General features: G+C 45.5%; 1 protein-coding gene across 1 annotated transcript in view; it reads left to right on the top strand.

The window, feature by feature from the left end:
• The window catches only part of gabrb1 (gamma-aminobutyric acid type A receptor subunit beta1), a 434,746-nt gene that overhangs the window by 243,338 nt on the left and 165,046 nt on the right, over positions 1-26,362 (top strand). Inside the window, exon 4 of the mRNA XM_038791278.1 lies at positions 25,935-26,155. Within this exon, the coding sequence (XP_038647206.1) occupies positions 25,935-26,155 (221 nt within the window). The remainder of the gene's footprint in view (positions 1-25,934; positions 26,156-26,362) is intronic.

Below are 26,362 nucleotides of genomic sequence, written 5' to 3'. Positions count from 1 at the left end.
ATAATATGTACCCATGCACATCATGAGGCAAAAGCAGGCAGTGACAGACACCCAGGTGAACCAATTAATATACAGAACAGAACACGACCAATCATAAGGCAGGACACCAGAGGGGTGCTTCCACGTATAAAACACACGAGGCATCAGCACGCTGTCTCTTTCTACCGGTGATAGCTGTAGTGATAGTCAGGGTGTACAAATCATTCAACACCTCCTACATGTGGATCAGAGCTAGCCTGGTCTAGATAGTTAGCGTTAGTTACTTAGGATAGTAGAGAGTCAACCTACAGGCAGCTGTGTGTTTCATTACTAGAGTTCAATAAATCTCATATTGAACCAATATCTACGTTTGGTGTATACTTGATCAGTTAATTGCATCGTATGCAATCCATGTTACCCCAGGGTGAACAACACAACATGATACCAGAAGTGGCTACTGCCTCTAAGTAATTTAAATTTGAAAATTCACTGAAGACCAGCAACTGCCTTGCAGGAGCAAGGAAACGATCCAGGCATCTCCACAGCTCCGGATCTGCGTGAACCTTGGCTCCAACTGGTGGGTCTTCAACCACAAATTCAGTCTATACCTTGAGGCCTCGGGCCTCAAAAGTGCCTCCAATGCTCGAAAAATCGCGCTGCTGCTGTCTACTGCGGGGGACCAGGCCATCCAAAACTTTAGTTCGCTCACTTTTGCCGACGGTGAGGACAAGGCAAAGTTCCAGACTGTCCTCGCCAAATTCGACAGTCACTGCGAGATCGAGGCAAATGAAAGCTTCAAGCGTTACATATTCCAGCAGCACCTTCAGGGTAAGGATGAGCCTTTTCAGTCTTTTCTTACTCATCTTCGCATTCTAGCGCAATCCTGCAACTATGGAGACACCGTTGACTCCCTCATCAGGGATCAGATTGTGTTTGGCGTCCAGTCCGTCGGCCTGCAGGAGCAGCTCCTAAGCATAAAAATATGACCCTGTCGGTGACCATCGTGACATGCAACAGTCCACGAACAGGCCTGAAGTCGGCAAAGCAGGACCAACTTGCCTCCCACGAGGCTGAAAGTGTACAGGCCATCGCCCAAATGCGTGGCCTGAGCATCGATGAAGGCGGCCATTTCGCGCGCTTTTCCAGGGGTCTCACGCATGCGCACCACGGTCGGGAAAACGAAGCGGCCGAAGACTACACTGCTCAGGTGCGAGCGGCGGCTGACCGCGCTGTGCAGGCACGACGATGCGCCGAGCGTAACGACGTCGACGTGATGATGTGCCCCAACTGCGGCACCGCCCATTTAAAGCGGCAATGCCCCGCGAGAGGCAGGCGATGTCTCAACTGCAGGAAGCTTTGCCATTATGCGGCTTTGTGCAGATCTGCACCTCCGACAGGGGGTCATCGATACCAGGTCCAACGAAGTAGAGTTCAAAGTGTGCAGCAACGGCTGCTGGACTTGGAACCGGATCCCATCACCAATCCAGAGGATGACTGTTCCGGCCATTCATGTACCTGACCTGGATCACCTTCCAGTGCTGCAAAAGATGCAGCAGATCAGAACCCAGCAAAATATTACATATGATGCTCACGCTACGGATCTGCCAGTGCTCTCTCCAAAGGATTCTGTTCACATCCAGTTGCCTGGTGGAGGCTGGTCAGCTCCAGCTGTTGTTGTTCGACAGGCTGCTTCCAGGTCATTCATGGTTTGCATGATGGATGGATCTATTGTAAGGTGTAACAGAAGGGCACTACGCAAACTTGCCTGCCCACCACCGGATCTCACTTTCCCAGATGTCATTCAGCCCGATCTGGATACCTCACTTCACGAGGCCACCCGCCTGGCTGCATACCAACCGGTCAAGACACCATCAACTCCGCCTCCACCTCTCAGGCGGTCCACAAGAATCCATCGACAGCCTCAACGACTGGACATATATATGCTGTTATATTTCTGCACGCTAGACACCTTACATGTACATATTCATCCACTCACTGATTTTGTATATAGTTACTCTTGTAAATATGTTGTTTCTTCTCTAAGCAACCGACAAATGTTTTTTAAAAAGAGGAGGATGTCATAATATGCACCCATGCACATTATGAGGTAAAAGCAGGCAGTGACAGACAGCCAGGTGAACCAATCAATATACAGACCAGAACATGACCAATCACAAGACAGGACACCAGAGTGGCGCTTCCACCTATAAAACACACGAGGCATCAGCACTCTGCCTCTTTCCACTGGTGATAGCTGTAGTGATAGTCAGGGTGTACAAATCATTCAACACCTCCTACACGTGGATCAGAGCTAGCCTGGTCTAGATAGTTAACTTTAGTTTACTTAGGGTAGTAGAGAGTGTCAACCCACAGGCAGCTGTGTGTTTCGTTACTAGAGTTCAATAAATCCCATATTGAACCAATGCCTACGTTTGGTGTATACTTGATCAGTTAATTGCATCGTGTGCAATCCATGTTACCCCAGGGTGAACAACACAACAAGTGTTCTGGAGCGTTCAGCACTGCGCCTGAGCACTGGCCTCCAGCAGAGTGAATGGGGCACATTCACAAGCGCGTGGAATGTTGGGTAACAGCACCGCAATCAAAGCATTGAATAAGATCAGTGACTCCTTACGAGAGGCCTTTGAACAGTGGTTTTCTGTTGAAATGGCTGGAAAGCTGAGATATTGCATCGAAGGTGAAGCTTGAATGCACGTGGTGCTCCAAAGGAAAAGAACATCAGAAAGAGAGGTTGCAACCCCCGAATTGGATTCTTGATTAAGACATCTGAGAGATTTTGTAATAGGGAGAGGATTCAAGAGCGATACACATGGCTATTCAACGCGACTCACGTTGTATAAGGAGCCTGATTGGAGAAGGTGTGGCCGGGGCTGCACACAGCCCCATTTTGAACAGTGGGGATCTCTGCTCACCAGAACTCCCCAGTATAGCGAGAGGTCGCTGATCTCCGAGGCACCCGAAACAATTCCTGACCACCACCCACCCCAGCCCAGAGGCACTGTGGGAAGGTCCTGGCCTCCCAGGCACCCCCCAACACCCATGGCGGGCATCCCCGGCCCGAACACGCATATGCAAAATATGCAAGCTTAGTACCTCGGATGCGCCAACCTTGCATTGCCCCTGCCAAGGTTCCCAGGTGGCACTGCCAGGGTTCCCAGATGGGACCAGCAGTACCAGGGCATCACCCTGCCCAAAGGGCATGCAGCTGGGGCCTCCGATCCCCTGGGTGACCCACACAAGTGCTGTTCCGTCTGGCCCCCATTTGTGGAGATCAGAACAGAACAGCACCCGTCCGAAGTAGCTGAGGCAAAGGGGATGAATCCCAAAGCCTCAGGTACCTCGGGAACCTGCACATTAGATGAGGTTTCCTGCCTCACTCTAATATACAGATTTGCCAGAAAGTGATCCTGCCCACAATGGGCGGAATTTACATTGCAACATCTCGTGAGATTGCGTTGGATTTCATGAGGTGTGGACAGCGGGTAAAACCTGGCGGCAGGGTCGCCCGGCTTTCACCTGCCATGCTGCACCGTGGGCGAGCTGCTTTTCTGGCGCAGCGTGGCCTTTGGATCGCGCCCCTTGTTTAATAGATGTTTTATTATTTTGTTTAAAAATACATCAGCAGACCCTTGTGATTCTATTCAGTAGCCGCCCTCCATATTTCTAAAAAAAATAAAAGTTAGGATCTACCAAATCAGGTTCCACCCTGGGATCTGCTTTGTCCAGTATTAAGATCAGTTGGGATTGTTAGAAGAGTAATGATGACAGGACAGCGAGAACGGCACCAATGTCCATACGGAACAAGATATGTTTTCAGATGATGTCACTGAGGGCAGCAAGTAGATGAGAAATAGGAAGAGGCCAAGGATAGATCCTTGGGGTACACAAGCATGGGAGTGGGAAGGGAAACCATTAAGAAAACTTTAAAGGTGAGAATGGAACCAGGTGAGTGCGCTCCCGCCCAGATGGATGAATGAGTGGCAGCATTGGAGGAAGAGGGTCAAGCATATCAAAGGCTGCAGACAGGCCAAGAGAGATGAGAAGGTGTAACTTACCACATCATAGTTACTTAGGATATTACTTGTGACTTTAATAGGAGCCATTTTAGTGCTATGGGAGAAGAAGAAGCCTGATTGGAGGTTTCCTTGCGATTCCTTGCAGGCGTACCACATACAATCTTATGAAGAACTTAGTTTTTTTAAGAAAATGGTCAATGCAAGAGTAAATCAGTAAATCAACTGATAATTTGTTGAATGCGTCACCATTATCGTCAACAATAATAAATGTGTCCATCAGACTAAAACTTGTCCAATAGCACTCCTGTTTTGCTATGTTGAAGGTGCAATAAGTTATCGTTTTAGATATTATTCTGCATTCATCAGACTTTAGAAATTACATCGACTGGACCACAGATGGGAAGGCAATTGCATGGTACTTTGGGCATTGTTTCGCTTACAAGGATGACTAAAAGTTGATTTAATATAATTAGACTTGCAAGGTTCCCCGCAATTAAGAAAAGATGTCCCTGGTCAGGATCTTGCAGTCCCACTGAGGTCTGTGGTGCTTTGCATGGGATGGGGGGGGGGGGGGGGGGGGGGGCACTTCCGGCAGGACCAGAAGATGCCACATGCAGGAGGGGTCAGAAAATTCTGCCCAATGGCTCAGATCTTCCTCCGTGTTTCTCTATATTCTGTAATGTACAAAAAAATTCATTCTAACAAGTTGTCACATTACTTTACCATTCACGTTCACAACAGCCCAGCACAACAAATTGAGAATTAAATTAATCTCAGCTCTCTAAAATGATTAGGAAAATCGTACCGACAGCACTAAGCAGTTGTGCAATTAAACAATATATTTTATCGTTCTCAAGCACTAAGTCAGCCTGCATAAGGTTTCAAAATTCTAATACTGGAGGTGGGAAAACTACAGATCCATTAGGTAACAGTCAATTACACTATTTAAAAACTCCAATTAAGCAATTTCTAATTGCTGCTTTCATTCAGGTAAGAACAAATACTCAGATATAAAGTGCTAAGAAAGAGAAAACAGAGGCTGTTGAGTAGTTAATTGTCTTTACACCAAGTAGCATGTTTTCTGGTATTTACTCCCTCAAAAGTACCACATTATGTCCATTATTATCAGGGTTCAAAACTGATGTGGAACCCCATACCTCCTCTAGTTTTCCTATCTATTTTCAGTGCCATCTACCCATTACCTCTTGATGTATTATCTGCCCAAACGTTTTCTGATTTGGTGCTTGTGACATTATGTGAAATGTTCAGAATACAAAGGGCTAATGTCATATCATAATTAACCACTAGATGGAGCTAGATGCAGAACTATATAAAGCACTGACTCACAGGCTTCTGGGAAAAGGCTGGAGATGAGCAGTGAGAGAGATCAGACCACAGTTATAGATAAGAGTGTAGAGACTAGGTTTAGTTGAGTATAGATTATAGATTACCAGATTATTGTTTATTATAGGAGTAAGTGGTCGAGCTTTAATAAGTAGTGCAAATAAAAGTTAGCTTTGTTAATGAACTAAGCTTCTGTGGTCTTTGTGAACACTACAATATCCATCCCAATAGCAGCTTGCACTTTGACCTTTGATTATTTTGATTACTCAATTAACATAAATGTTAATTTTCGGTGTCTATCATGGTAGCCAGCTAAAATCACAGGATAATAGTAAAAGCAAGAAAGATTCTGGCCCCAGATTTCTGGCAGACACCTGCTGGAACTTACCCCAAACTAACTATCTGAACCAGAATCTACCATTATTGTGCCAAAAGAAAGTGTTAAAGTACTCCTGATGTCAACAAATTAAAGGCATCTCCATTATTTTTCTAATATCAAAATCATAAATCCAATCAAAATTAGCCTTTCATCAAAGTCTGTGGTAATAAGTACTGGAGGAGAACTACGTTTGTTCATTGAGCTGCTTATGTCTTAAATGTCTCAAAATGATTCAGCCATGGCCATAGGATCATTACAACACAGAAGGATGTCATTCCACTCATCGAGCCCATGCTGGTGCTTCACACAGTGAATTATCTTTTTACTGAATAATGTGGCTCATGAGTGGACAAACAGATATTAGTAAATTAACAACTGACACCAGATTTACCAGAAAAGAAAGCTTGCATATAGAACAAGAACATAGAACATACAGTGCAGAAGGAGGCCATTCGGCCCATCGGGTCTGCACCGACTCACTCAAGCCCTCACTTCCAACCTATCCCATTAACCCAATAACCCCTCCTAACCTTTTTTTTTTGGACACTAAGTGCAATTTAGCATGGCCAATCCACCGAACCTGCAGGTCTTTGGACTGTGGGAGGAAACCGGAGCACCCGGAGGAGACCCACGCGGGCACAGGGAGAACGTGCAGACTCCTCACAGACAATGACCCAGCGGGGAATCAAACCTGGGACCCTGGCGCTATCCACTTGTGGTACCATGCTGCCCAAATATATATTAGTAGCTTGTTTGGTATTCATATCCATGGCTAAATATGGCTTAAACCTTCCTATTCTTTCCATGGCTCAGCTATGGTCTTCTCTGAGGACATCGTGGAAATCAGAAACTGCCGAACCAAAGCCTCTTGTAATCGCTGTCTACCCTACCATGCATCTCCATGGGATAACTGCCAGCAATTGTTGTCCAAAGTGAAGAATTGGGGTTCGGAAATGCCAGAAGAGCAGACCAGAGGAGGAGAGCATTCAGGTGGAGATTTTGGGTTTAAGAAGATCATGATAGTATGTATCAAGGCCTATTCCTTGTCTCCCTTTCAGGCAGAGAACACGATGAAGGAAGCTTCCCCCAGAATGTAGTCCACTTGAAAGGAAGACAAGCCGATCTATCGGGCAGGCTTCCAGGTGGGGAACCTGTATGGGAAAAAGACACGCAATGTTGTTAAGATTGCACAGCAAAAGGGCAGCACGGTGGCCTAGTGGTTAACACAGCTGCCTCACGGCGCTGGGGTCCCAGGTTCGATCCCGGCTCCGGGTCACTGTCCGTGTGGAGTTTGCACATTCTCCCCATGTCTGCATGGGTTTCGCCCCCGCAACCCAAAAATGTGCACATAGGTGGATTGGCCACGCTAAATTGCCCTCAATTGGAAAAAATAATTTGGTAATCTAAATTTATAATAAAAAATTTTTGTTTTAAAAAGATTGCACAGCAAGGACAGCATGTGGCGCAGTGGTTAGCACTAGGACTAAGGCGCCGAGGACCCGAGTTCAAATCCCGGCCTTTCGGTCACTGTCCATGTGTAGTTTGCACATTCTTCCCGTGTCTGCGTGGGTTTCACCCCCACACCACAAAGATGTGCAGATTAGGTGGATTGGCCACACTAAATTGCCCCTTAGTTGGAAAAAAAAATTGTTGGGTACTCTAAATTTATTTTTTTTTAATTGCAAGCATTACTGGTGACCAAAACATCTCCCCTGCCCTACTCACAGAACACATCCCACTCACAAACATCACCCCTGTCAGGATCAGGGCTCTTGGGCGGGATTCTCCAATAATGGGTCCCCTCGCCGGCATGAAAAGCGGCGCCAACACTGCAGCGTCAACCGTACACAATAATGGGGAATGCTCCCCTTCCTAGGGGGCTAGGTCGGCGACGGAGTGCTCCTCGCAGCTCCAGCCAGTGCTTAACGGCCGGCGGGAGTTCGCGCATGTGTGCTTCGGCCGCCGTATTTCCACGCATGCGCGGGGACCCCTTCCCCGCGCCGGCCCCCGGGCAATATGGCGGAGCCCTGCAGGGGTCCGGCGCAGAGGAACATAGGCCCCCACGGAACCAGCCCGCCCGCCGATCGGTAGGCCCCGATCGCAGCCAGGCCACCGTGGGCCCCCCTGAAGAAAAGTACTCGTTCAAGACCTCTCCTATCTCTTCAGACTCTACACAATCTCCCGCTACTGTCCTTGATCGGACCCACCCTCGCTCTAGTCATTCTCATATTTCTCACATATGTGTAAAAGGCCTTGGCGTTTTCCTTGATTCTACCCGCCAAAGATTTTTCATGCCCTCTCTTAGCTCTCCGAATCCCTTTCTTCCGTTCCCTCCTGGCTATCTTTAATCCCTCAAGCGCCCTGTCTGAACCTTATTTCCTCAGCCTTACATAAGTCTCCTTCTTCCTCTTAACAAGACATTCAACCTCTCTTGTCAACCATGGTTCCCTCACTTGACCATCTCTTCCCTGCCTGACAGGGACATACAGATCAAGGACACGTAGTATCTGTTCCTTGAACAAGTTCCACATTTCAAATGTGTCCTTCCCTGACAGCCTATGTTCCCAACTTATGCACTTCAGTTCTTGTCTGACAGCATTGTATTTGCCCTCCCCCCAATTGTAAACTTTGCCCTGTTGCACGCACCTATCCCTCTCCATTACTAAAGTGAAAGTCACAGAATTATGGTCACTATCTCCAAAATGCTCCCCCACTAACAAATCTATCACTTTCCCTGGTTCATTACCAAGTACCAAATCCAATATGGCCTCCCCTCTGGTCGGACAATCTACATACTGTGTTAGAAAATCTTCCTGGACACACTGCACAAACACCACCTCATCCAAACTATTTGATCTAAAGAGTTTCCACTCAATATTTGGGAAGTTGAAGTCACCCATGACTATTACCCTGTGACTTCTGCACCTTTCCAAAATCTGTTTCCCAATCTGTTCCTCCACATCTCTGCTGCTATTGGGGGGCCTATAGAAAACTCCCAACAAGGTGACTGCTCCTTTCCTATTTCTGACTTCAACCCATACTACCTCAGTAGGCAGATCCTCCTCTAACTGCCTTTCTGCATCTGTTATACTATCTCTAATTAATAATGCAACCCCCCCCCCCCCCGCCTCTTTTACCACCCCCCCTAATCTTATTGAAACATCTATAACCAGGAACCTCCAACAACTATTTCTGCCCCTCTTCTATCCAAGTTTCCGTGATGGCCACCACATCGTAGTTCCAAGTACCGATCCATGCCTTAAGTTCACCCACCTTATTCCTGATGCTTCTTGCATTGAAGTATACACACTTCAACCCATCTCCGTGCCTGCAAGTACTCTCCTTTGTCAGTGTTACCTTCCCCACTGCCTCACTACATGCGTTGCCATCCTGAACATCGGCTACCTTAGTTTCTGGACGACAAGTCCGGTTCCCATTCCCCTGCCAAATTAGTTTAAATCCTCCCGAAGAGTACAAGAAAACCTCCCTCCCAGGATATTGGTGCCCCTCTGGTTCGGATGCAACCCGTCCTGCTTGTACAGGTCCCACCTTCCCCAGAATGCGCTCCAATTATCCAAATACCTGAAGCCCTCCCTCCTACACCATTCCTGCAGCCACGTGTTCAACTGCACTCTCTCCCTATTCCTATCCTCGCAATCACGTGGCACCGGCAACAAACCAGAGATTATAACTCTGTCTGTCCTGGCTTTTAACTTCCAGCCTAACTCCCTAAACTCGTTTATTACATCCACATCCCTTTTCCTACCTATGTCATTGGTACCAATGTGCACCATGACTTCTGGCTGCTCACCCTCCCCCTTAAGTATCCTGAAGACACATCCGAGACATCCCTGGCCCTGGCACCCGGGAGGCAACATACCTTCCAGGAGTCTCATTTGCGACCACAGAATCTCCTATCTATTCCCCAAACCATTGAGTCTCCTATCACTATTGCTTTTCTATTCTCCCCCCTTCCCTTCTGAGTCCCAGAGCCAGACTCAGTGCCAGAGACCTGGACACTAGGGCCTTCTCCCGGTAGGTCATCCCCCCCAACAGCATCCAAAACGGTATACTTGTTTTGAAGGGGAATGGCCACGAGGGATCCCTGCACTGTCTGCCTGTTAGTTTTCTTTCCCCTGACTGTAACCCAGCTACTCCTGTTCTGTACCTTGGGTGTGGCTACCTCCCTTTAACTCTTCTCTATTACCCCCTCTGCCTCCCGGATGATCCGAAGTTCAACCAGCTCCAGCTTCAGTTCCCTAACACGGTCTCTGAGGAGCTGGAGTTGGGTGCACTTCCCGCAGGTATAGTCAGAGGGAACACTGGTGGTATCCCTCACCACCCACATCCTACAGGAGGAGCATGCAACTGCCCTAGACTCCATCCCCTCTTACCTTACAGAATATAGCTGCCCTGTGGACCAACTGGAACTCCCCCCTTCGACTCTGCTCCCAGTCAGCTGTACTCTCTGTAAACTCCCGGCTCCCTTCTCGCCTAACTCCTTCAGTCACCAAACTCACTATAGCAGTCAAATGCACCCAGATTCAGCACTCCCTCAGTCATCAAACTCTAACTATAGCACTCAAATAGACCTAAATTCCGCACTCCCTCAGTCACCAAACTCTCACTACAGCACTCAAATGGACCCAGATTCAGCACTCCCTCAGTCACCAAACTCTCACTATAGCACTCAAATGCACCCAAATTCAGCACTCCCTCAGTCACCAAACTCTCACTATAGCACTCAAATGCACCCAAATTCAGCACTCAAATGCACCCAAATTCAGCACTCAGTGCAAACAAAGTCTGCACTGTAGATGGCTCAACTTTATACTGTGACTCTAGCCTCTGAAAACTAGCCTAATCCAATTAACTAATTAACAAGCTCCAGCTGCAAGTAGTTACAAGTAGAACCTTTGTTTAAAGCTGATTAAAAATTCACCTTCTTCTCAACCAAACAGCAACTTTTAAGTTAATTAACTAAATAAAAGAAAGACTAGACTTTAGATAAAAATAAAAATAAAGCCTTAATATCCCTCAGTCACCAAACTCTCACTATAGCACTCAAATGCACCCAAATTCAGCACTCAGTGCAAACTTGTGTCTGGAGATGACTAAAGCATTTGCAATGGAAAGATCCTCTTGATCGGGTGTCGGGAATTAGAAACCAAAATAAAAGAAACTCTAGAGTGTGATAGCTTCAGGATTAATCCCCAGGTCAGAGATAAACCCTGACATAGAGACAAGCGGATCAGGAAGGTGAGCATTTGGGTAAGGGAGTGCAGTAGGATTGGATTGGATTTGTTTATTGTCACGTGTAGCGAGGTACAGTGAAAAGTATAGCTCTGTGTACAGTTCAGACAGATCATTCCGTACAGGAAAAGAAAATAGACAGGGCAAACATAAAATACACAATGTAAATACATAGACACAGGCATTGGGTGAAGCATACAGAGTGCAGTACTACTCAGTAGAGAGGGTGTGTGAAGAAATTAGATCAGTCCATAAAAGGGTCATTTAGGAGTCTGGTAACAGCGGGGGAGAAGCTGTTTTTGAATCTGTTCGTTCATGTTCTCAGACTTTTGTATCTCCTGCCCGCTGGAAGAAGTTGGAAGAGTGATTAACCTGAGCGCGAGAGGTCTTTTCTTATGCTGCCCCCTTTCCCGAGGCAGCGGGGGGGTGTAGATGGAATCAGTGGATGGGATGGGAGTTTGTGTGATGGACTGGGCTGTGTTCATGACACTCTGAAGTTTCTTGCGGTCCTGGGCCGAGCAGTTGTCATACCAGGCTGTGATGCAGCCAGATTGGATGCTTTCTATTGTGCATATGTTAAAGTTGGTAAGGATTAATGTGGACATGCCGAATTTCCTTAGCTTCCTGAGGAAGTATCAGCGCTGTTGTGTTTTTTGGTCATAGCATCGACGTTGGTGGACCAGGACAGATTTTTGGAGATGTGTACCGTTAGGAATTTGAAACTGTCAACCATCTCCACCTCGGTCCCGTTTATGCAGACGAGATGTGTACGATACTTTGAATCCTGAAGTCAATGACCAGCTCTTCGGTTTTGCTGACATTGAGGGAGAGACTGTTGTTGTTACACCACTCCATTAGATTCTCTACCTCCCTCCTGTATTCTGACTCATCGTTGTTCGAGATCTGACCCACTATGGTCGTGTCTTCAGCAAACCAGTAGATGGAGTTGGAACCAAATTTTGCCACGCAGTCATGTGTGTACAGAGCGTATACTAGGGGGCTAAGTGCCCAGCCTTGCGGTGCCCCGGTATTGAGGACTATCGTGGAGGAGGTGTTGTTGTTTATTCTTACTGATTGTGGTCTATGGGTCAGGAAGTCGAGGATCCAGTTGCAGAGTGAGGAGCCAAGTCCTAGGTTTTAGAGCTTTGATATGAACTTGGCTGGGAATATGGTGTTGAAGGCGGAGCTATAGTCAATAAATAGGAGTCTGATGTAGGAGTCTTTGTTGTCGAGATGCTCCAGGGATGAGTGAAGGGCCAGGGAGATGGCGTCTGCTGCGGACCGGTTGTGGCGGTCTGCAAATTGCAGTGGATCTAGGCATTCTGAGGGTATGGAGTTGATGTGCCTCATGACCAATCTCTCGAAGCACTCAATTACGATCAATATGAAGGTCACTGGATGATAGTCATTGATGCACGTTGCCTGGGTCTTCTTTGGCATCGGTATGATGGTGGTCTTCACATACCTGATTTCCCTTGAGAAACTGATGGCGAGCCACCTTCTCAAACCACTTCACCCATTTTGGTGTAGGAGCACCCATAGTTCTGTTAGGATGGGAGTTCCAGTATTTTGACCCAATGGCAGTTAAGGAACGGCAATATATTTCCAATTCAGCTTGCTGAGTGGCTTGGAGGGGAACTTGCAGATGCTGGTGTTCCCATGTGTCTACTGCTTTAGTTTTCTAGGTGGTGGAGATCATGGATCAAGGGAGTCCTGGTAAGTTTTTCTCATGCACCTTGCAGGTGGTACACACTGCTGCCGCTGTGCATCAGTGGCTGAGTGTGTGGATGTTGAATGTGGTGGATGGGAACACCAGTCAAGTGACCTGTTTTGTCTTGGATGGTGCCGAGCTTAGAAGGTGTTGTCGCAGCTGCACTCATCCAGGCAAGTATGGAGTATTCCATTACACTCCTGCCTTTCAGACAGTGAACAGGGTTTGGGTGGGGGTCAGGAGGTGAGTTACCTGCCGCAGGATTTAGCTGACCTGCCTTTCTAGCCACAGTATATATATGGCTGTTCCAGGTCAGTTTTTGGTCAATGGTAACCCCCCAGGATGTTAATAGTGCAAGCTCAAGGGGTTAATTAGCTCACTCCTGTTCCAGTATTCCTAGCAGAGTTTCAGCAATGGAGGGTCATGTTCTCTTTAAGTTGCATGGCCACGTAGCAGCCCAAAATGTCCCATGCAGGCTGTTCACAAGTTGGCCACTTTAATGTACTGTGTGTGTACAGTTGCACAAAGGATGTAGAGGCCTGCACATTTAAACAATTACGTTGTACACAGTAAGGAACAATCCAAGAGTACATAGGTGGAGATCCTGAAGTAAACAATACTGCACTGGTGAGAACAATCAGTCTTTGAGATGGATTGGATATGAGTTTCAAAGCTCATCTCAGCGTCCAACAGGGGGCAAAGACTGTCTGAAGTTTAGTTCCGTCTGAGCATGTGAGCATGGTAGGGAGTAGAAACAAAATTTGTAGCAGGAGAACAAAATTATGACTTCTTTCCACTGCTATGAGCATAATGCCTTCAAACAGCATGTAAGCAATTGATGGATTGAAAAAGTGATGGAAAACGATGGAAGATATAACTTAAGCATAAATCTTAAAGCTGATTCAATGCCTGTGGCTGGTGTTGACTAGGATCAGCAGGTAGATAAGGATGATAAGGAAGCCAATTAAAAACCTTTTTGCCCCAAAGATGACAGTGTCGGTGTGTGAAGAAAAACAATTGAGAGTCAGATTGGTAACGTTTAATTGCAGGATTAGAATAATGTTTTGGCATGCCAGGTGAGATGCCACCCACCCTGTATTGTGGGGGTGAGCTTGGGGGTGGGTGAGAAGGTGATGTGGGTGTCTGTGGGGGGGGGGGGGGGGGGCAGCTGCCCTAATTTGCATGCTCCCCCACTGACCTCCTTGAAAACACCCCCGGTGTGGATAGGCAAGATGCAGCCCAAGGGGTCAGAAATATTAGTAAAATATCTGCATTTGATGCTTGAGAACCTCCTTCAATCTGAATACAGTTTTGGCATACATTCATTGCTGCCAAGGCAGATGTTGCACTTATTATTCAGCAAGATTCCAGCTTTAAATCAGAAGTTATTGTTTGCCTCTTTTTTATATTATTAATCATTTTTCAATTTACCACTAATTGTTTTACTTGGATCCGGGTTTATACTGCTTGATGGTTTTATTGTAACATTAGGAAATCCTTAGTATCAAATTTTATGATGCTTATTTTAGGTTGAATTTTAGAATGGCATAGATTAGGGATTATTTTATCTATTATTAGAGAAAACTGCATGAGTGTGATGACCTCCATCCTCAAATTCTTACAAAACTTTGTTCCAGGAGACTAGCTCTTCAAATTTAATGAACCATATTAATTGGCTAATTTTCACTCACGGCCAATGGAGAGTCTTCTTCATCATTAGCATATACTGAAAAACTATTGCCATAAATTTACCTTGTGTTTGTGCTTCATTTGCATTAAGGGATGCTTGTACTTTAATTGTATTTTACTCCTGGGTTAAAGTACATATTTGTTGCAGTAATATTAGTAAAGAACTTCGGTTAAAGTACCCAGACTGTGTGCCTGCTAAATCTGTAATTAAGAAGTCGTAAAAGTGTGAGGTCATTATGGATTTTAACCACTTGATTGGTTACAGATAAAGTGCAAATTAAGTCACGTTTAGTTGAAGGGCTAATGGAGTCGTGTTTAGTTAAAAGGCTAATGGAGTCGTGTTTAGTTGCTGGAGATTCCCTAGAATGTCGATAATTTTTGCGGGGAGTGGTGTTTAGTCCTCGCTAAGTAGGGCATATAAATTACAGGAATGCAGATGATTTGATTAGTGGGATAAGCCAGGTCTGTCTGTAGTTTTGCAGTCTGTTATAGGATTTTAAATTGAACATAAGATTTGCCAAATGTTGTAGGTTGAACAGAAATGTACTGGATCTGCTCTTGAAAGGAACTCTCTCCAGAAGTCTCTACATGGCTCAGCAAGTAAACCTGTTTTGATAACTTGATCTATAGGTGGCATTTGAACTGTATTGAGTTGCGTAATTGGAATTAGTGGCAGGTGTAGATAGTAAGTTTAAGTTTTTCCTTTCATTTAAGAACTGTCTAACTGATAATTGTAAAGCTATTTCTTTGATGTTAATGTGCCTAATTCTGTGCTTCAATTAACGTTTGTTTGAACATAAAACTTACCTATTGGTTGGAGTCATCACTGCTGGAGTGAAGTATCCTTCCCTCACAGTAGTACCCATTTAAAAAATTGTTTGGGGTTCTCGTCTGGTATCTTAAAAAACGTTGGTGTCTGGTTCAGTATCTTAACAGGACCAACACTGGAATTCCTAGATTTGCTAACATTCCACAGCTGAGGAAACAGTGGCAATTATATCACGCCCGTGTTTGCCACGAGTGAAAACAGTGACATGAGTGCAAAATATTGCGAGAATATTTCGAAAAACAGGAATGTCGCCGGCAACGTCTCATTTTCCGATGCTCTCCCCCCCATCACCAGTGACATAATGAGGCTCCCGGCCTAATTTCAATACATTTCCATATTAATAGTAGACTTCCCCGCCATTTTGTCCCCCCCCCCCAGCATTTGGAATCCCCCCATCGCCGATGTGACATTTAGAACTGCTTTACAAAAACAGGAACCAGGCAAAGGGAACCATCTGGGGGCACACAGTTAGGTAAATCCCCGGGTGAAGTGGGACTTGCCCAAGAGGTACCCTGGCATGCCCCCTGGTACCCTGACAATTCCCCTGTCACTGCCTCTTGGCATTGCCCCGGCACCCTGGAACAGTCCCCTGGCACTACAAAGGTCTATCAGAGGTCAGAAGGGAACCCTGTTCTCTGGATTCCTGGCTTCCAGTTTTTTCCCGTCCCTCCCTGCCAGCATGATGACATGGACACCCCCAGGTTGTTTCTGCAGAGCGCTGGATTATCTGAAGAGAAAAGCTGGCTGTGCAGTTTAGCAGCTGGATTCTAATTTTTAACACCTCAGCTAGCACTCTGTACAGAGATTGGAAAATTCAACCCAGCCAGATCCACCAATCAGTATCATACAATGGTACAGCACAGAATACTTAGTGTAAATGGAGGTCATTCAGCCCATCAAGCCCGAATCAACACTCTGAAAGAGTATCCTATCCACTCCACAGCTCCATCCCAGTAATCTCACCTCGCCTTTCTACACTAAGGGGTAATTTAGGATGGCCAATCCACCTAACCTGCACATCTTTGGACTGTGGGATGAAACCGCAGCACCCGGCGGAAACCCAAGCAAAAACAAGGAGGACATACAAATTCCACACAGTGACCCAAGGTCAGAATTGAACCTGGGTCCCTGGAACTGTGAGGCAGCAGTGCTAACCCTGGGCGACCGTGCCACACAAGGAGGCCATTCAGCCCATTGTGCCCGTCTTTGAAAGAACTATGCAATTAGTTTGACCCCCTGCTCTTTGCCAATAGCCCTGAAAATATTACCCCTTCAAGTATTCATCCATTTTGACTTCCGGTGGCAACTGGCGAGAGAAAGTTGCACATAAGGTAGCTTCCGCCATGGTATGTTTTTTGGACTTTTTAACCTGGTTCCCAGGGATTTTGGTTATCAAAACCGGCCCATCGTATGAGATAAGGAATTTGTCGGCAAAAATATTTTGAAATCTATGAAGAAGGTTGGGGGTAAGAAGATTACAAGCGATAATCCTTTGACGGAGCCAGAAAGCCCACGAAGCCCAACAGGAGGGAAGGCAGCGGTCCCAGCCTTAGGTGAGGCTGTTCATAACATGGTGGAAACGCTGACTGCGGTGATAGCGCAGAAGTTTGAAAAGCAGTTTGCAAAGCATATTGAAGTGCAGGGCAGGGTGATGATGGATACCCTTAAGCGATCAATTGAGGAGGCAGGAAAACCTCAGAGACGGTGAAAGAGATGGCGAGGCACTGTACGGTGTGGAGGCTGCCTCGTCGTGGAATGGGGATTAAATCACCTTGTTAGAAGTTGAGATATTGCTAATGGAGGAGAGGAACAAGACACTAAGGACAAAGGAGGATTACTTGGAGAACAGGTTGAGGAGACAGAACCTCAGAATCGTGGGGTTACCGGAGGGGGTGGAGGGCCTGAAGCCGACTGAGTACTTTTCTCAGATGTTTGCCAAGATTTGGGGGCTGGGGGTGGGGGAGTTGTCCCCTCCAGCATTGGATTGGGCCCACCGAATACTATCATATCTGCTACCTCCCCTAGCAGCAAGTTCCAGGCTCCCACCATGCTCTGTGTAAAAAAAATCTTGCCTTGTACATCTCCTTTAAATCTTGCCCGTTGCACCTTAAACCTATGTCCCCGAGTAATTGACTCTTCCACCCTGGGAAAAGGCGTCTGACTATCCACTCTGTCCATGCCCCTCATAATCTCCAACAATTTCCCTACCACTGACGTAAGGCTCACCAGCCTGTAATTACCTGATTTCTATCAGGTCGCCCCTCAACCTCCGTCATTCCACTGAGAGCAAACATATATATGTATGAAAAACGTTGAGATTTTTCTTAATCCTGCTGGCCAATGACATTAGATGACCCCTTTTAGCCCTCCTTGCTTAAGTTTCTTTCTACTTTCCTTGTATTCCACATTTTCTTCATCTGTTCTCAGCCTCCTAGCCTTGACAAATGCTTCCTTTTTCTTTTTGACTAGGCTCACAATATATCATAGAATTTACAGTGCAGAAGGAGGCCATTCGGCCCATCGAGTCTGCACCAGCTCTTGGAAAGAGCACCCTACCCAAGGTCAACACCTCCATCTTCTCTTATCCCCATAACCCAGTAACCCCACCCAACACTAAGAGCAATTTTGGACACTAAGGGCAATTTAGCCTGGCCAATCTACCTAACCTGCACATCTTTGGACTGTGGGAGGAAACCGGAGCACCCGGAGGAAACCCACGCACACACGGGGAGGATGTGCAGACTCCACACAGACAGTGACCCAAGCCGGAATCGAACCTGGGACCCTGGAGCTGTGAAGCAATTGTGCTATCCACAAGGCTACCGTGCTGCCCCTTTCGTTATCTTTCATTATCTAAGATTCCCAGTACACGCCATATTTATCCTTCATCCTTACAGGAAATTGCTGTTCCTGAATTCCTATTAACTTACACTTGAAAGCCTCCCACATGCCAGGTGTTGATTTGCCCTAAAACATCTGCCCCCAGTCGACATTCTTCAATTCCTGCCTAATATTGTTGAAAGTACCCTTCCCCCAATTTAGCACCTTCATCTGAGGACTACACTTATCTTTAACCATCAGTACCCTAAAGCTTACTGAATTTTGGTCACTGTTCTCGAACTGCTCCCCTACTGAAACGTCAATCCACCTGGCCAGGCTCATTCTCCAATACCAGTCTACTATGGCCCCTCCCCTAGTTTGACTATCTACATCATGTTTCAAGAAGCCCTCATGGATGCTCCTTAAAAACTCTGCCCCATACACACCCCTCGCACTAAGTGAGTCCCAGTCAATATAGGGGAATTTAAAATCACCCACCACAACAACCCTGCTACTTTTAAACCTTGCCAAAATCTGCCTACATATCTGTTCCTCTTTCTCCCGCTGGCTGTTGGAAAGCCTGTAGCAAACGCCCAACATTGTGACTACACCCTTCCTATTCCTGAGCTTTGCCCATATTGCCTCGCTGTATGAGCCCTCCAAGGTGTCCTCCTGCAGTACAGCTGTGATATTCTCTTTAACCAGTAGTGCAACTCCCCCACTCCTTTTACACCTTTCTCTATCCCGCCTGAAACATCTGTATCCTGGAAAATTAAGCTGCCAATCCTGCCCTTCCCTTAACCAAGTCTCTAATGACAACAACATCATAGTTCAAAGTGCTAACCAAACTCAAAATTCATCTGCCTTACCTGTTACACTTCTCGCATTGAAACAAATGCACTTCAGTCCACCAGACACACTTTGATCAGCAACCACGCCTTGCCTGCTCTTCCTCTGAGTCTTACTGGCCCTACTCTCTTGTTCCCCTCAACCGCACCCTGCCTGCTCTTCCTCTGAGTCTTACTGGCCCCACTCTCCAGTTACCCTCAACCACACCCTGCCTGCTCTTCCTCTGGGTCTTACTGGCCCCACTCTCTAGTCTCCCTCAACCACACCCTGCCTGCTCTTCCTCTGAGTCTTACTGGCCCTACTCTCCAGTTACCCTCAACCACGCCTTGCCTGCTCTTCCTCTCAGTCTTACTGGTCCTACTCTCTAGTTCCCGTTCACTACTTCACCTTTTCTTTGGTTCCCACCCCCCTGCCAAACTAGTTGAAATCCTCCCCTGTGACACTGGCAAACCTCCCAGCCAGAATATGTCTCCCCCTCCAGTTTAGATGCAACCCATCCTTCTTGTATCAGTCCCACCTGCCCCAGAAGAGATCCCAATGGGCCAGATATCTGAAACCCTCCTTCCTACACCGGCTGTTTAGCCACGTGTTGAGTTGTACTATCGTCCCATTTCTCGCCTCAATGGCACGTGACATAGGGAGTAATCCAGAGATTATAACCTTAAAGGTTTTGCTTTTTAACTTTCTACCTAACTCCCTGTAGTGCTGCTCCAGGACCTCATCACTTTTCCTACCTTTGTCATTTGTACTAATATGTACCACAACCTCTGGGTGTTCGCCCTCTCCCTTTAGAATGCTTTCTGCCCGTTCAATTACATCCTTGCACCAGGGAGGCAACACACCATCCTGGAGTGTCTTCCACGTCCACAGAAGCGCCTATCTGTACCCGTAACTATAGAGTTCCCTATAACTATTGCTCCAGTGCTCTTTGTCCCTCCCTGCTTCACAACAGAGCCAGCCGTGGTGCCACTGCTCTGGCTGCTGCTGCTATCCTCTGACAGTACATCCACCCCCCCCCCCCCCCCCTCTCAAACAGTATTCAAAATGGTTTACTTGTTAGAGAGGGGGACGACTTTAGGGGATTCCTGCACTGACTGCCTGCCCATTCGAGCAGTCACCAATCTATCTGCCAGCACCTTGGGTGTCACCACATCACTGAAAGACCTGTATATGATGCTTTTTGCCACCTTCATGCTCCGCAATACATCCAATTTCTGCTCCTATTTATCCATGCGGTCTGTGAGGAGCGTGGACTTTAACTTGATTGATGGATTTGATTAGGGCTTTAATGGGGTTGGTTTGAGAGGGGTTATAGTTTGTACCTGTTGTATGTCTGGGAGTGAGGGGGCTAATCTTGTTGGGGGAGGGGGTCGTGCTCAAGACAACGGAATGTGGAATACATGGTCCTTTAAGCATTGTAAGGGTTGGGTTTTGGTTGCTCATCCGTAGTCATATGAACTGGGAAGTGTTGTTTTTCTTTATTCTTTGAACATACACCACAGGTGGAGGGGTTACCTTTGCTAACTGTAAAGTTTCAATCGGAGTGAGGTGGGAGGGGGGGGGGTGGTGGCTGCAGCTTCTTGGTCCTGCTTGGGCAATGTCCAGTGAGCCTAGCTTACTTGGTTGGTTGGGGAGTGGGGGTTGGGGGAGAGAGGAGGGAATTGTTTTTCTGGAAAGCCTTTTGGGGGGAGTAGGGTTGGGGAGGTACCTGACTGTGACTATGGGTGTTAACGTGTCGTATCTTAGGGGCGGGGTTGGTGGCTGTCTTGGGTGGGTCCTGGGCCCAGGCCTACCGGAGGTGGCACCCTTTCCTTTTTATCTTTAGGAATTGGTCACAGTCAGTGGGTCGGGGGGAGATGGTCTCGGATTGGGTTTGTTTTTGTCTTCAAGGGGAGGGGTTTGTAAATGGTATTTTATTTGTACGGATTTGTTTATTTTGTGTTTTATAAAAATGAAAACTTTAATAAAAGTATATATTTTTAAAAAAGTATTCATCCATTTCCATTTTGTACTACATTATTTAATCTGCTTCCACTACCCTTTCAGGCAAAGCATCCAGGTCATAACAGATGTAATGAATAATACAGTGAAAATAGCACAATAGATAGAGGAATAAATAAAGGACATCACAATAGAGGATGCTTTGCTTTCAACCTTTAACAAGTAATACCAGGACGATATACATTTTCTTTGATGAACACCTCCAAGGAAATTATTTGGCAAGATTCACCTATTATATGTTTCCCAGGTCCAATTTATCACTTTCTGAAAGACTGTTAAATGATGTGGCAATGCTTTGTCATCACTTCCCACGCCTGCAATTAACCACCTTGAAGGCAAGACAGACTGAACAATAGGGCCAGTATGGATGTTCTTGAACATCGTAAACCACAGAAATCTCTTTCCTCATAAAACTTAGAAACAAGTCGTGTGAATGGAACTTCAAGGATTGCTCTAAGGCAATCTATTTACTAGAAGGCAAACCATGGAACAGTGGTTGTGGAGGAGTGAAAGTAAAACACAGAACTGCAGCGCAAACTGAGAATTCCATTGTCAGGGGAATACAAGGGTGTTTTTGTAGTCACCCAGATACCATCATGAGGGGCATCATGAAGAGGCAACAAAAGATTTGGGAGATCAAGGGGAATTATCAAATGTCATCGTTCCTTTGAAACTAATAGCATAGCAAGAACTAGAATTGTGGTCATACAACAGAGGTTTCAGGAATTAAGAAACAAAGGATACAAATAAGGGAGATAATTGCATGACTGGGGAGATATTAAAGTGGAAAAAATGTGTGGAACACTGAGCTCCAGCACAATAATGACCTGTGCAGAACAGACAAAATTCACATGAACAGAGCAGGGACACCAATATTCTCATTGGGAGAGGTGTGGAGGAGAGTTTTTAAAAAAACATGGAAGGGCAACGGCAGAAATAAAACAACGGAGCAAAGAGAACAAAAAGGGAAAATAGTATAGGAAAGATGAAAGAGAATTATAGAATGATACACCACAGAAGGAATTTCTTTCAACCCAGTGTGCTTGTCCATTGTGGAAAATAACAATGTACAGAATCAAGGAAGGGAGATAAAATAGTCAAATAGTGTGTGTTATAATGCCCATGAATTCAGTATTAGCCAAAGACTACAAATTGTTGGGGGATCATGGTGTGATATGACATCATTAACACAAATGTGGCTTAGGCTGGGAGGACTGAGAGCTAAGAGCTCATGGTTAAAATACACTACTGGAGGATTATGTAGGACAAAATCAGAGGAATGGGAGTATTAAACAAAGATGACAGAGGGAATCCTTTACAGCTGTATGTATCTGTGTAGAATTAAGGAATGTGTCATGTAAGACACATTCTTTAAGAAAAGTGTGTTTTATCAAATGGCTGCAGTGATGTCATTGTGTGGGTGGAGCTAGCCTGTGATTCTGTCTTTTACTTTCATTTTGAGCTGGAAGCTTTGTGGCTCTAAGTTTTTTGGTCTTGTTTACAGTTGGGAGCTGCATTCAAACAAAAATGGTGTATTTTTGGTCTCTGTTTTTGCATGCTAAAGAATGTCTCCAGACCACTTGATAACTTCAAAGTAATACCTGTTTTGTGTAAGGAATTCAAATCTACTGTTTTTGTAGAAAAAGGGTGTTTGGCTTATGGATTTTGTTAGGAAAGTTACTACGGGTTACCTATAGAATACTGTATCGTTTGGGGGGGGGGGGGGGGGGTATTTGTGTTGGTAGTTGATAAGATGTTTACTGTGTGTTTATAAAATGTTAACTGGATTCATAGAATAAACATTGTTTTGTTTAAAAATACTTAAGATCTCTGTTACGTAACACCTGGAAAGTGGGCCCTTATGCACCTCATAACCAAAATCTATTCAAAGTTGTAGGTCAAGTGAACTCCATGATATACTTTTGTGTTCTCTGAACCAGTGTTTTTCAAACTTTTTTTCCGTGGACCCATTTTTACCAACCGGCAACCTTCGGGACCCAACCCGCCGACCTTCGCGACCCACCATTTTCTCTTACCTTCTTTGCTGCTGTCAAAATTGAGGCATCGCAATCGCGCCCAAAGCATATGATGTCGACGTTCGGGGGTGTGATTTTCTATCTGCCTCCCTCCAGGCCAGAAGATTACATAGATTTTTTAAAAAAATCTTCTGCGTCTCCTATTGGGCAAATTCGCGGGCAACAGCCGCAGCAGCCAGATTTTTTTTTACAAGTTTAGGGGGGGATTTCATTTGATAAAACTTTACAGACAAAATGCAGAAACTGAAAATGTTTTCATTCTCTAGAAGTTGGAGGTTCACCACATTTCACCGAAACATTACAATTAAAAATGTAAAAAAATAAAAAACACTTAAAAATCAATTAATTGATAAAGCTTCCAAATACTACCTTGTTTTTGAATGTTTAAAAATAAAGATAAAAAAAGTTGACATCTCTTGGTTGAAGTTACAGCTCCGGTGAATCCATTGTTGGATCACTCACCATTCTTGGAGTAAGAGACTTCCACTTCATCAGCATCAAAGTTCAGAAAGCAACCAATCACATCATTCTCCCAGAACATTTTGCAGCCGGCTTTTAACGATGCCGGCAGCTGCAGCCTTCAAAAAGGCTGCGACCAGATTATTAAAAATGCGGGCACGCTGTGCATGCATGCCCACTCATTGGTGCGCATGCGCAAAACTCTGCACATGCGCATCGATGAGCGGGCACGCATGCGCAGTGCGGCCACATTTTTAAATATGATTGTGGCCATTTTGAAGGTCGCTTGCAACCGGCATTATTAAAAGCCGGCTGCTGCGGCTTTGCGCGCGGATTTGAGCGACCAGGGGCGCCGCGACGGACATCTCCGCGGCCATCCCGACACCAGCCCATGACCACCCGTGGGTTGTGCCCCAGACTTTGACAATGCCTGCTCTAAACCCTGGTCCATAACAAATAGGAAGGGAGCTTCTGGGCGCTTATTATCGAAGGCTGAACAATGGAAAGGAGATATGGAACAAAATAACTTGAAAAATTAGAGAATAACATAGAAAGATGTAGAGAAATGACAGTTGCCGACTTTAATTACAAAAAGATAAACTGGTGATAAAAGTGAAAAAGAAGTAGGGGAAGGGGGTTCTACAATGTGTACATGGCCGCTGTCTAAATCAGTATTGGGGGGAGGGAGCGGCCACACTTTCCAGTGGGATTCTCCTGATCGTTCACCGTAACTTTGGCAGAAAAGGAACAAAAACCACAGAACAATGGCATGTATGAAGCGCCGGTGACTGCTGCTATATTGTGGAAGAGTCAACATTTAACAGATCAAAATTGCATTATAAATTTTAAGATATCATTTAACATTTGTGAATGCTGCCATACAAACATGGCCAAATATCCTGACAGCAGGTTTGTGGATAGGAGATGTGCCATGCACATAACTTTTAATGATATATCAATGCCTTTGTGTGTGTATGGCTGTCATCCATCCCATGAATCAGTGCAGATGGCATTGGCTTAGCAATGAGTATATGCTGATGGAATTTGTATGCTACAGGATCTCTGAGTTGACGTTCCTGTCAAGAGATGTCAAGGATATGTTTGAGACAGCAAAGGTAGAAATATTCACTCTTTCCTCCTGTCTAGCAAGTGGTGTCCAGGTCATATCACTTTAGAGGACTGTGCTGAGGACACAGGCTTGGTATACTCACAGTTTGGTGTTTTCAGTCAGGTTGCTGTTGTTCTGCACTCCCTTACTCAACTTTGGACACTGCAGGACACTGTGATGTGTGTGTGGATTCAGCATCAAGTGACAGATTCCTGGTGAATGATATTATGAGGTTATCAACAATCTTCAGAGTCATGATGTTGATGCTGATTGGTGGCAGTATGGCAACATCATGGACATTCTGTATGGCGAACTGGTACTGAGCCATGACTTCCTGGACTCCACTACAAGTTATGCAGATATCTAACAACTGGGAGACAGTGGCGCACTACTGTGAGCTCTGCAGGCTGACTGTTTGGAAGTGCTTTGGATGAGGTGAGCTTAAACAAAAAGCTCAGTTGGCCGAGAAGAGAGTCCAAAGAAAACAGAGGCCAGTGAAAGCTCTACCTTCTCAGCCCGCAGTCTTCCTTTTCAGTGACTGTAGCAGAGTCCACAATGCCAGAGTAGGGTCCCTGAGCCGCACCAGGTGATGCTTAACACAGAGTTGAGCATCTGGTGTAAACCACCATCTTACAAGACGGAAACCATGAATCAATGATCTTAAACCTATTCCTGATTTTAAACAACACACTTGACATGGTAAAAATAAATGCAACAAAGTTCTACGTGTTTCTTCATCCCTTTTTCTGTCTTTTTGCTCTTCTCTTTGAAGAAGGCAAATCTTGATACAATGAAATCTGGATCTCGCCCAGCAAGGTCGAGATCCAGATCGTGATGTCTCACGAGATCTCATTAGATTTTGTTAGCTCTCGCAAGGAGTTCTGCGCATTGCAAATCTCGTGAGAGGCATCTCACGTGATTTAACGTCTTTGTTACGTTACAGAGTCGGGCGGGTCGAGGCCATTCAATCGCGCCCTGAGTTTATAGCCTGGAATTGTTAAACTCAATGTTGAGTCCAGAAAGCTATAAAGTGCCATTGCTTTATTTTCCCTTCATTAGCCGCGGTATAGCAGCTTCATCAGTATTTACATGCAGCATAAAATGGCAATCAATCAGGGAAAATAGCTCCTCAAGGTCCTGCAAAAATAAAATGTATCCGCTCGTGTTGCTGTAATACTCCTTATGAATCCCTGGATGCAATTTCTCCTCCATGCATTATGAATGAAGGGAATACTCTGCAAGATGTTCTGTTTTAATCTAAAATCTAAAAATGCATTTGACTACACAAGAGGTCTATGGTCAGCATGTTACAATCTAATTACACAAAAACAGTGAGTGCAGCTTGCCATGACCCAGGGCTGCTTACTGCTGTAGGGGAGTAATGTTAAATTGACCTCTCAGAGTTGAATATGAAAATGTTTTTTCCTTCTTTCTGTACAGGATTATACTCTGACAATGTACTTCCAGCAAACCTGGAGAGACAAAAGACTATCTTACTCTGGAATACCTCTGAACCTCACTCTAGACAACAGGGTGGCTGACCAACTCTGGGTTCCTGACACGTATTTTATTAATGACAAGAAGTCATTTGTACACGGAGTTACAGTGAAAAATCGAATGATTCGCCTGCATCCGGATGGCACGGTCCTCTATAGCTTGAGGTTTGGATTAATTATACTTGAACAGTTACATATGAAATGAAATGAAAATCGCTTATTGTCACAAGTAGGCTTCAAATATACAGTCTGGGACTAAAAATAGATTATGTATATTCATGCAGTTTACCTGTTCCTAATACAAGATAATAATATTTTGAAAACCTTATGCGGTCAGATTATTTCTCTTCCTCTCTCACATTTACTGCAACT

The sequence above is a fragment of the Scyliorhinus canicula genome, chromosome 3 (genome assembly GCF_902713615.1).
Source record: "Scyliorhinus canicula chromosome 3, sScyCan1.1, whole genome shotgun sequence".
Taxonomy (NCBI): domain Eukaryota; kingdom Metazoa; phylum Chordata; class Chondrichthyes; order Carcharhiniformes; family Scyliorhinidae; genus Scyliorhinus; species Scyliorhinus canicula.
The sequence above is the reverse complement of the archived record's forward strand: the minus strand, read 5'-3'. Positions and strand labels throughout refer to the sequence as shown.